Raw genomic sequence first — 12521 nt, 5'->3', positions numbered from 1 at the left:
GCACTGAAAAATTAATGTACCCCCCACATAACAGCTAGAAAGGAGTTAGGTCATCAATAGCTGGATAGAGCTACAACACTCTTGAGACCATTAATAGTACTCCAAAAGGTCAAGTGCACAAGAAGTTCTACACATTTCTCTATTTTTCTTGTGCATTAGTATGGCCCATATACTTGAGTCATGGACTACTTTTCCTTTGCTTCAATGTCATGTGTGCTGCAGCCTTGCTATTCATTTTGATGAGCCAGTACTTCAAATGATATGAAAGAAAATGAATCCTTTGGGAATATTTGTTGTAGGAATACAGTTGCATAGCTAGAACAATTATACATGATAGGAGTGCTTCATAAAAACTACAAACAATTCAAATAAAACAGAGTGCCAATGTGTATACTCTAGAGGTTTTCCTGACATATTTTTCTTCCCAAACTACAACTTCCTTTCATCAGGACTACATGTATGATATTCTGTGATTAGAAAGAACAGAATTTATTCTTATACATATCACTAGTATTACAACTGGAAGAAAATCTTGCATAATACTGCCATATTGTATCATAAAAACATAAGTTTCTCATTCAAACACACCCAAAATACACAATTTAGTACAAGCTGAGGCTAAAGAAAATGAAATACATTGCATGAGTTGAACTGTATTCATAGTTTGTAGCACATACTGGATATCAAATTTTCTTACATCACATGATTGTACAAAGACAGAAATATATATGAGATTTACTAGAGACTTATATTGTTTGCATTACTGGCAAGACATTGAGATATTACTGGCAATGTAGTAATATAAATCACCTGATAAATTCTGTGTAATCATTGTTTCATTGAACAATAATACTGCCATGTATGTTGTTGTTGAACAATAAAAAGAGAGAATGGATGGAATCATGAGTTCAAGACAAACAATTTGCATACAATAGATAACTTCTCCAAAATATCTATCTCCACTTGAAACAGGAATAAAAGAAAACAAGATCTTGCCAAAAAGCTATAATACTATTTATCTGATATTTCCTTTATGATTCTAATAGCTTGTAAACACAAATACCTATTCTTCAAGTGAAAACAAGTGTGTATCTGGATCTTATAAAACTATGTGGTGTAATAACACTTGCTATTTTTTTTAAAAATAATATAGTTTATTTGGCATAACCTGACCAACCATTGTCAAACCTAGCAACTTATATTTTTTCTATTCAAATTAAATCCCCCCGAAATGTATTGAGTGACACTAGTTTTCATTGTTTTGTCTACTGGTGAATGTTGCAGTAGACCATCCATTCATGACATGGGAAGAAAAAAAAGAAGAAAAAATACCTACTGACCGATCCATTTCTGTCCCTTTTTTACAGCACACAATTTTTTAATGGGAAACTGAAAGATAATTACATCAATCATATTCAAGCAATTCAGTTATCTTGGAGAGCAAACAAAGCACAATATTGGGCAATCAGACATGCAAGTTTGGTCTACCTACATGTATTAAATGAACAACAATACTTTATGGGAAACATTGACTGGTTTGAATGTCATCTTAGCTAAAATTTATCCAATTAGGGTACAGTGTACAATACAATCATATGACTCTTGCATTCATGCACCCCCCTCCTTAAAGTAAAACAAACTTAGTCTGTAAACACTGTCAGTTGTAATGAAACAAATATTTCTTCAAAATAGTATAAAATGTAATCCTTGATAAGATTAATGAGTGGATGAACATACAGTCGGTCTGTGTTTGTCCTTTTCAAAGCCAATTGGTATGAAATACAAACCTTGGTTATTTCATGACATCCACACCTTCCATTCATTCCTGATAATTAATGAATTGATAAAAATTAATTGGTAAACTGCATTATACAAAGAATTATTTGTATAAAAAAGAAATACAATTGTTTGAATAGAGAACAATATATCTTCTGTAGTTTCTCTATAAACAATCAGCTTCACCATCTTCATGGTTGTAAAAGACAAATTGAAGTCCCACATTGATACTCTTATTAGATTTTCAAAGAATTGACAGATTTTTTTTTTATCTCAAACATAGCCCAAAATAGCTTAAAATTCATATCAGTTTTGACAAATAATAATATGATTAGAGACCAATACTTATTTGCCAAAGTTCATCAGCAAATTCATTAACAATGCAATCACAATCAGATGGTGTGGGTGATGGCACAATGAGTTCAGTTCCAGTATTGATGTCAAGAATAGTGCTATTAATCATTGAAGAAAGAGACTGAAGCTTGTTGATTATTGGCTGGTTAATCGTGAGAGAGCACTCTGATTGGCTGGTTGATGGTGAGAGAGCACTCTAATTGGCTGGTTGATGGTGAGAGAGTACTCTGATTGGCTGGTAGATGGTGAGAGAGCACTCTGATTGGCTGGCTGGCTGATGGTGAGAGAGCACTCTAATTGGCTGGTTGATGGTGAGAGAGCACTCTGATTGGCTGGTTGATGGTGAGAGAGCACTCTGATTGGCTGGTTGATGGTGAGAGAGCACTCTGATTGGCTGGTTGATGGTGAGAGAGTACTCTGATTGGCTGGTTGATGGTGAGAGAGAGCACTCTGATTGGCTGGTTGATGGTGAGAGAGCACTCTAATTGGCTGGTTGATGGTGAGAGAGTACTCTGATTGGCTGGTTGATGGTGAGAGAGCACTCTGATTGGCTGGTTGATGGTGAGAGAGCACTCTAATTGGCTGGTTGATGGTGAGAGAGCACTCTGATTGGCTGGTTGATGGTGAGAGAGCACTCTAATTGGCTGGTTGATGGTGAGAGAGCACTCTGATTGGCTGGTTGATGGTGAGAGAGCACTCTGATTGGCTGGTTGATGGTGAGAGAGCACTCTGATTGGCTGGTTGATGGTGAAAGAGCACTCTGATTGGCTGGTTGATGGTGAGAGAGCACTCTAATTGGCTGGTTGATGGTGAGAGAGCACTCTAATTGGCTGGTTGATCATGAGGGAGCACTGTGATTGGCTGGTTTAACTTGAGAGAGCACTGTTATTGGCTAGTTCTGAATTACAGCTGTGAGAAACATCATGTATGGAGAAAGAAGCAAAGAGAGAATCTAAATTATTACCTAGTAGTTACATGTAAGTGCTTTGCTATCATGTTCCGGCAATACAGAATATCACTACCATGGTTCTTATTTTTAACAAGTGGAGCGTCTCTGACAGTCTCACCTGCATCACGTGATTCAATATAGCAGCAGTACTGACTCTGAAAACTACTATAAAATAATTATTCACAAAAAACACCATTCATATGATGATACAATACGTTTATTGACCCTAATTAAAATGACATTCGACCTTGAGAATGTGACCTAAGACTTGTCAGTGATACTTGATTACCCCTATGTCCACAATTCATAAAACATATCTATAAGCTTTGAAAGTTATGGCAGCAATTTAACAATTACATGTACCTCCAACATGGCCAAAGTTCATTGACCTTAATAACCCTTGGCCTTGGTCATGTGACCTGAAACTCACAGAGGATGTTCAGTGATACTTGATTACTCTTATGTCCAAGTTTTATGAATTAGATCCATAAACAAAGTTATATGAAGGTAATTCAACAAATACCCTCAACTTGGTCAAAGCTCATTGACCTTAAGTGACCTTTGACCTTGGTCATGTGACTAGAAATTCAGGCAGGATGTGTAGTAATATTTGATTATCCTTATGGCCAAGTTTCATGAACTAGGTCCATACACTTTTTAAGTTGCATGTATGGCATTTCAAAAACTTAACCTTAGGTTAAGATTTCAATATTGACTCCCCCTAAATGGTCTAAGTTCATTGACCCAAAATGACCTTTGACCTTGGTCATGTGACCTGAAACTCAGGCAAGATGTTCAGTAATACGTGATTCCCTTATTTCCAAGTTTCATGAAATAGGTCTACAAACTTTTTTAAAGTTATGCTGTCATTTCAAAATCTTAACCTTTGGCAAAGATTTGATGTTGACGCTGCCACCGTCGGACAAAAAACTAGTTCAGACATTGTAAAATATTGTTAACCAATGAGAAACATCATCAGTCACTTCTAATAAAACAATATTAAAGTTGTGTCACATATGAAAAATTCAATAAAATCAGTGATGCATGACTATCATTCAGATCTACATACATAGTATTTTAATCAAATTATTTTTTTTATCCATAAGATTTCAATTTGATTGTTAGATTGGAATAAAACCCCACTCCGTATTTTAGGAGCATTAAAGAAATAAATATCATAGTTTATTGAGATCAGAAATAAGGATTATATCCCAAATTCTGCAATATGCTTGTGAGGTTTAGAGGTTAGAAGTCTCTGAATAGAGATTGCCATATTCACCGGGATAGTTCAAAATTGTGACGTCAGCAACGAACTACATCTCTAATAAGTTTGCCTATTACGTATTTTATATTACCAAGAATATATCAAATATAAACATAAAGCTCATGAAAATTGTTCCACATGTGTTTGATATTATAGTTTCAAAATACGAATTGATGAATGTCAATGATTAATTTTACACTGTTATCTACAAATTTCAAATTGGCTCATTAGCTAGAATTTACCAATTTGGAATCATACACTGTAGGTATGGGTGTAAAATTTATCATCAAAACTCATCAAATCAGATTGTTAAACTATATTACCCGTATCAGAAATCTGAGCTGGTCATTTACAAAACCGTATTGCCCTACATTTTCTGAATATCGGGAAGGGTAGGTACAGTCCGACCTCTCTTATCCAGCCTCCCCTTATCCGGATCTCTCTATTATCCGGACGCACTATTGCCGAGATTTTTTTTTTTTTTTAAATCTAGTACAGGTACATGAGGAAATGAAATTTCAATCTAAACTCAATCCTATACATAAACCAACTCTGATTACATATATTTCCCAACATAGTCACCCTACACCAAACATATTTTTCATGAAAATATCTCACCCAAATCACCAAAAGAACTTTAGGAATGATAATTTCCAGTAAATCAGGGTGCAGAGCAAACTTTTCATCACGTTTCTCTTTTTGCTTCGCGGGAAAAACAACACATGTCTTTCTAGCTAACTTTAGGCCTCAATACGGACAGCGCCATCTATCATGTTTGAGCCTACAGTCAGTGGAACAATGGCTGACATTGCGAAGCTGCGATACCCGCCGCGATGATCTAATTTTAAAACTTGGTTTCATCGAGTCATTCACTTTCTTTCGAAGTATGCTCGGTGTATACCTCAGTCATTTTATCAGGTAAATTATCCAAGAGTTTTGGCCATCGATCGATTTCATTTCAATAAAAAACACTGCCTATAATTTGCACTGACTCTGCAGTGAATATTGTCTTTACCGTACGCCCACTACAATAGTGCAGTGTAGCTACGGCCAGTGGCCTGGGGAGGCAGCCGGCAGCGCAGCTGCGTGTATTTAATATTGGGTCTCCCAGATCCGGATAAATCCCTTATCCGGATTGGTGCTGGTCCCAACGTGTCCGGATAAGAGAGGTCGGACTGTATATTGTTTGTATTTTCCTCGGTCTCAATGTGCGTATTTACTTTGCATGCAGAGACGACGCAAAATATACCTTTGTATTTTCCCTGGTCTCACTTCCGGGCATTTGAGGATGCATATAAAGAGATACGCTTCATAAGGATCCGCGCACCAACAATATACGTCATAATAAAGACAACGCTGGATCAGAGCGCTTGCAAGTATGTGATAATGGTAAAGTGCATAGCCTAGACCGATATTAACATGACACAATAGAACTCTATTTTTAAAAGAAATATCCTCATTATCATTATTTTTTTCTCTAGATATCTGATTTGGATGATAATAAAAATATTGACTAGCTCTTCTTTCGGGGAACATCAAATATATTGCCCTTAAATAACCCATATTGCCCTCGTCAAATAATGATAAATAATATATTAATGAGTTTTATGTGTATATTTGATTTGTAATTCATTAAATAGAATCTATAATAGGCAAATGTAGATATCTTCTTTAGAGACATAATTCGTCACTGACATCTCAATATTGAACTAACCCCTGCAACCTTCATTCAGAGACTTTGAACTTGAAGAAACCAAACTTTGAATCTAGGTGGTACTCCATACTGGGAAGCCGGATTGGGGTATAAGTGGATTCATTTTGATTATCAAGTATATATCAATGATATTATGTTGTATTAGATTTGGGGTTTTATTTCCTTTGATAATTGTACATGTACATTGTAGAAATATACAAACTTTCTCTCTAAATCTTTAAACTGCATCCATTTTGAAATCTGCATGGAAAACAAATCAACAAACTTGAGAAAAATCAAAATAAATAAAAAAAGATAAAATGAAAACTACTAATGATGGACATGATCCATTCTATGGATTAATAAAGTTGTGCCATGGGAGATTAAAACATGCAAGTCATGCACAAAATTGCACAAAAAAAGCTTTATTACATATAGTTTATGAACAAAAAAACATGAGAAAATGCAAATGATGACAAGATATGATAAATAATGGACTTGAACAATCAAGGCAAGCATTGCATGGTTTCTGAAGGATTAAAACAAAGAGGAATGCAAGAAAACAGAGTTCAAATTAGCAGTTGAGAGAAAGCTTGTACATTCCAAGAAAGAAATCAACGATGATGAGAAATTCTTGTAATAGGTTTCAATACAGATAGGATCTCTAGAAATGTGACAATGAGAATCGGATAACTTATTAATTTTCATAAATAAATACATTGCTGTTTCTTATGGAATGGGGATAGCATGATGTATGTCCAGCTCACGCAATTTAAGTTGTCATTTTCTTGTAATGTAACATGTAGAACTGAGAGATTCAAGCTCGGTGATTAAATAAGAAAATCGCTTAAGATTGCTGTGAAGTGACAGTTTTCTTTTTACCTGATGACTAATAATAAAGTAGGAAACATCATTGCACTGAATATAATATCATACTGACTGAAGAGAAAAAGTATGAAAATGAAGCTTTGAATAAATATAACCTTTGAGATCTTTGGTTGATTATTCCTATGATGGTGGCTGTGTTGTAAAAATACACTACTTAATCTTACCTGAATGTTTAAGAACAGAGTTGACATTTAATTGCTACTGAAGTCAAAGGTATCAAATTGATTTCCAAACAGGTTGTTTCCACTGTTGCCATTGGTCACTGGAGCACCAAAGGGATCTGAATTGATGACAACATCAGATGTCAACTCATTATTTGTGTTCGTGATTGTACGAGATGTCCACACATCGTCAATGTTTTGCGAGTGATTTGTGGTTTCAGTGGATGCAGAAGACGAGAAGTCCGTGAATGACTCGAGTACAAATGTTTTCTTGACAGATGGAGAATGTCGAGAGAATGGATCGTCTGCGAATGGATCGTCGTGAACAGGAAGGTTCGGAAGAGTAAGAGGTGAGAGAGATTGTTGTGAACGTGACTTCTTAACCATGATGGAGTCATTATTGATTGGAGCCGATGTAGAGAATACAGTCATTGACGATGACGTGAAGTGAGACGAGGAAGACATATTTCTTGTAAAAGATGGATGCGAAGATTGCGTGGATGAAGGGGATAGGGTTTCGATAGAGCTATAGAGAGAGTCTTGTGAGGTGGAACCTGGCCCGTTGGGCTGAGGCGCTGACATGAAATGAGATGGTATGATGTCAATAGCTTTAGAAGCGGAGTTATCATGACATAAAGTTGAAGCAATGGGACTGGGTGAAAGTGAAGCTGTATTAGATTCATTATCAAATGTATCAGTGGATACGTTATTACTGTCAAAGACACTAGATAAGCTGTTCATACTGTTAGAATGAGATGGAGCAGAGTTACTGGTAATGCCCGATGAATCCTCACCCAGAGTCTCGTCCAGTGTGCTTAAAGCACTACAGGTGGATACAATGGAGGGGGATGAGACCCGGTCAGAATTGGAGGTGGGGGGAGCGGCAGAAAAAAAGCGAGCATCACAAGATTTGATGCTTGCTGTCTCTGAGTGAGGACTGTGAGGAGGGGAAGATTGGGAGGATGTGATCCTCCTTCTTGGAGGAACAGGAAGGGGATTGGATGTGGACAGTCTAAGCTGTCCTGGGCGTGAGCGAGGAGGGGGAGGAGGAGGAGGACTTTTACTATCAAAGTTGATTTCAGGGAGCGGAACGCTTGTGTGAATGTCATTAATATTCATATAAGTAGGCAAGGGTGGTGGCAAGTTAGTAGGTAATGGCAAGCTTGGGTGTGGGTCATGTTCCTTATCAGGTTCAGGAATAGGAGCAAGAGGTTTGCCCCGCCTCTTAATGTTTATTATATCAGGAGGGAGAGGTGGAGGTGGCCCTTTAGGGGAGGGCATATCAAATCCCCCCTTCACTTCCGACTGGGGCTTTTCAAAATTACAATCTGATGGGGGAATAATAGCAGGACACGTACTACTTTGGGGACTTGTTGGTATGGCAGGTGGTGGCCTCTTCGGTCCTCCAGTCAGCTTAATCTCAGGTGCAGGTTGTGCTTCTCCTGGCTTCCCTATCTTGTAGTTGGCAAACATATCTTTGGTGCTTTTGGAGGCATCCGACTTGGCAGATCCCAATGCTCCGATGTCCGAGAATGGATCTGATTTTGCAGGCTTGGTGTTGTCAAGGGCTGCCGCTGCTGCCGTTGCTTCTGGTGTCAGCACCGAGTCCCCAAATATTGCATCCCCACCAAAGGGGTCTGCAGCTTGCTGCGGCGCTGGTGGGGCCCCAAATCCTCTCGGGGCACCATAGACTGAGGGAGCACCTCCAAAAGCTGCTGGTGCACCGCCAAATGCTGCTGGCATACCACCCATTCCACCAAAATTAGCCTGAAATGGTGCTGGGGCTGTCTGCATTCCCCCAAAAGGATTAGGAGCTGTCTGGCCCATTGCCATCCCTGCGAAGACATTGGTTGCCTGTTGAGTTGGTGGTGCTGTGAATGTGTCCTTGAACTCTTTGAAAAGGTCACTTGATGGGGTGCTAGTCACTGCTGGAGGAGCACTGTTTTCTGCTGATGTAGGAGCAGCCTGCTGAAAGGATCAAAAACAAAAATAAAAGAGCAGAAGAGATGAAACTACTAAACACATCAACTACCACTCACTTTTTATCCACACCAAATGTGAACAGCTGGTAGGTGATATATAATTTAAAGAGTATCAAAACCATATCATACCTCCCTTATACCGATATCAACAGCCGTAATGTCAATGTCACTAAATCTGATAAACAAACATCACCATCACCATGACCATTGCCAATACTGCAATAACTGCTAATGTCAATATTGTGAACATTACTGATTTTCTTCACTTCAATTTAAGCTTCAGTGACACCAAAACATTCAAGGTTTCTCTGATTTGAGCTTCATAATCACTAGAATGTATGGTTTCTTTTAATCTATATTTCTTATCTAACCAGAGGCATTGGTGTGGGAAGGATATGGGAGTTGTAACATTTGTGTATACATCCCTGTCTTTCAAACTACAGTGCGTCCCAAAAAAAACTATACACTTTTGAAATGGCTGCCAAATAAGAAATGAAGCACTTTTGGGGAAAAGACTTATAGATATGGAAAGCCAATAAAGTCAACTTTCAAATGACACAAAAAAGTTGGGAAATTATTCATGCTTGAGCGAGCACTGCCCACTGAAACAAAGGGTATGCAAATTAGGGTGGGCTGGAATTAGCCTTCCAATTTCTTTTAGATTTTTTGTTTGGTACTTGCAAAGTTGAAGGTTATTTGGTGAATTAAAGATCAGATGTGATCAGTTTGTTCTTTGTGAAAATTTCATACATTATTAACTTGAAATTTAATGCATGAGTGATCATGAATTGCAATTTTTAGTGCAGCTTTATCGTATGGATCATGTGGATCTCAACAATGTGTTCATGACAGTCAGGAGAAGAGGGGATAATATGACTTAGGTAGGTGAAGTAAGTTGTTGGGATAAAGGTCAACAGAACATTTGCAACCCCTCCCTCCATCTCTACCCCCTCCCCCACTTCTCTACTCCTGAGAGACTAACCTTGGCTAGGCTGGGCAGGAATTAGCCATACATTTTTTTGAGAGGTTAGTCCTTTGGAACTTACAAAGCTAAGGGTGTTATGCTATTCATGAGTAAGATAAGTTTGATTTTAATAGGCATATTTCATGAATTACTAAATTGAAATGTAATGCATGAGTGAACAGGAATTGTAATTTTAGTGTAGCATATTCATCTTGTGGACATCAGAAGTGTGTTCGTGAGAGTCAGAGTAATGTGATGGTACATGTACCTGTTACAAGCAAGAGGGCGAGATATGCTAAGACTTGGATAAAAGGGCATTCCTCTTCTTTTTGTCCTTTTACAAATTAATAGTCATATGTACCTTCCCCTCTTCACCGCCACATCCAAACCCCCACCCCCTCCCCTCTCTCTCTGTCTCACCTCCTGGATTGTAGCCTTTCAAAACTTAACTGCCAAGTGACCGGTGGCTGATGGTCAGTTTGAATGATTACCAAAAAATTTAATGATTATGATGATTAATGAAATAATGTATTGGAAAAAAATGAATGTTTGTTTGATCACATTGCACATTGAATGAGTTGATTTACTAATAAATTGTTGATTAAATGATTGATAGGAAAAAAGTTGATGCCTAATTCATAATTAATCATTAAACCAATATTCTGCTCTGGACTTTGCGTACATGACAATAGCCATCAGTCTCTCAACCGGAGGGGAGGGCGGGAAAGAAGGAGGGGGAGGGGGCTGAATGTTCTGTTGACCCTTATTTCATCAACCTACTTCTCCCACTTAAGCCCTATCTCACCCCTTATTCTCCCGACTGGCCGACTCCCATGAACACATTGCTGAGATCCCCATGATAAAGTTGAAATGCTGCTCCAAAAGAGATCCAAATGATAAAGTTGAAATGCTGCCCCAAAAGTGTAATTTGTGTTCATTCATGCATTAAAGTTCAATTCGATAACTTATGAAATTTGCTTAAGCATCCAAAAATGGTCACGGTTGATCATTAATTTATCACAACACCCTTAACTTTGCAAGTTCGAAAAGATTTGCCTCTCAACATTGAACAACTGACAAAAATTGGAAGGCTAATTCCAGCCCACCCTAATTTTCATACCCTTTGTTTCAGTGGGTAGTGCTCGCTCAAGCATGAATAGTTTTCCAACTTTTTGGTGTCATTTGAAAGTTGACTTCATTGGCTTTCCATATATGTGAGTCTTTTTACCCAAAGTGTTAGATTTTTTATTTGGCGGCCATTTCAAAAGTGTATAGTTTTTTTTGGGACGCGCTGTATATCCAGTAAATTAAACAAATGAAAATCATTAGACTGTATGTGTCAGCCTTAACAAAAGCCTATAGGGGTTTTCCATAGTGAAGAACAGAGAAAGAATTCTGCTTGGAAAGTACTTTACCTGAACTTTGAAAGGGTCTGATGCTCCAAATGCAGAATTAAGATCTGATGAAGGTGCTGGTGCTTGCTGCGTCTTTGCTGGTGGACCTGCTAGAACAAACGGATCATTAGATGCGGGAGCAGCGAACTGATCAGTCTGTGTCTGAGGACTAGTAGGAGACTGAGGATGAAGATCAAACTCCTCCATGTTATCAATGCCCTGTACAACATTGGAAAAGAGGATACTTTTTTTCAGTGTATGTCTGAGGACTAGTAGGAGACTGAGGATGAAGATCAAACTCCTCCATGTTATCAATGCCCTGTACAACATTGGAAAAGAGGATACTTTTTTTCAGTGTAATTATCGTTCTTGGTTTATGACTCAACATAATCAAACTGACCAAATGGTACTTGAAATAGGAGTCTCAACAATAAAAAATGATCTTATTTGAAATTAAAAATTCAATAGTGGTACCCTGTCTTAAAATACGATATCTTAGGGCAAGGTTATTTTTCTATGTACAGCATATATCTATATTGCAACACAAATGGGAAAAATACTTCTTAGTGAACTGAGGCCCGCCAAAAGGGCATTCAAAATACTAAAAAGATGTCATTGTGATGCGATTTACTCTTGGATGAACGATATGGTGCGCCGTCTATCGGTTGCACGAACTAGCCAAATTCTAACTTCGGGGTCAACATCGCACGCAGGCCCAGGCAATGAACAGTGTTAGTGTACTGTAGTGTGTCTGTGATGCCCCAAAATGAAAACCATATGGCAAAAATGCACCAAAATGGTCTAAATTTGGCAAAGAAATATGCTGGCAAATTTCTCTCCCACCTCCTGTCCAGACAATAGTTAGCAGCATATCTAGTCCAACAGGCCAGCACTGAATAATTGTACACATGCATGCACTATAGTACTAGTGCGCGTAACAGATGTCAACTTTTTCCCATGATGCATTGTGCATTTTGCTGCAACCGATAGATGGCGCACCGTATTGTGAATTCTGATTCAAATAATTTTCAAATTCTGATCTTAACCACTGACACTACAGCATGTTACTCTAGGCTTCCTTCACAATCATTTCAGT

The 12521-nt window shown here is 38.0% G+C and overlaps 1 protein-coding gene across 2 annotated transcripts; it reads right to left on the bottom strand.

The window, feature by feature from the left end:
• Positions 1–2581: 2581 nt before the first annotated feature.
• LOC121423438 (flocculation protein FLO11-like) lies at positions 2582–11782 on the bottom strand. Of its 2 annotated transcripts, none has more exons than XM_041618775.1 (4): positions 11686–11782; positions 11447–11585; positions 7089–9053; positions 2582–3039 (listed from the first exon to the last, which is right to left on the bottom strand). In XM_041618775.1, exons 1-3 carry the CDS (start codon positions 11730–11732, stop codon positions 7116–7118), a joined length of 2124 nt encoding a protein of 707 aa, XP_041474709.1. In that variant the 5' UTR covers positions 11733–11782; the 3' UTR covers positions 2582–3039; positions 7089–7115. The 2 variants fall into 2 exon arrangements, with proteins under 2 accessions (XP_041474709.1, XP_041474710.1); XM_041618776.1 differs by having other exon boundaries at positions 7089–9050.
• Between the last annotated feature and the right edge of the window lie 739 nt (positions 11783–12521).

This window comes from Lytechinus variegatus, chromosome 11, assembly GCF_018143015.1.
Source record: "Lytechinus variegatus isolate NC3 chromosome 11, Lvar_3.0, whole genome shotgun sequence".
In the NCBI taxonomy this organism is placed as follows: domain Eukaryota; kingdom Metazoa; phylum Echinodermata; class Echinoidea; order Temnopleuroida; family Toxopneustidae; genus Lytechinus; species Lytechinus variegatus.
The sequence above is the reverse complement of the archived record's forward strand: the minus strand, read 5'-3'. Positions and strand labels throughout refer to the sequence as shown.

Bases quoted from the DNA above. Each gene is read 5' to 3' on its own strand.
- LOC121423438 (XM_041618775.1), bottom strand. From the start codon at position 11,732: ATGGAGGAGTTTGATCTTCATCCTCAGTCTCCTACTAGTCCTCAGAC. The intron at 11,586-11,685 runs ATACACTGAAAA...TAGTCCTCAGAC, and splicing joins TCTCCTACTAGTCCTCAGAC to ACAGACTGATCAGTTCGCTG. The intron at 9,054-11,446 runs GTAAAGTACTTT...TGATCCTTTCAG, and splicing joins CAGACCCTTTCAAAGTTCAG to CAGGCTGCTCCTACATCAGC.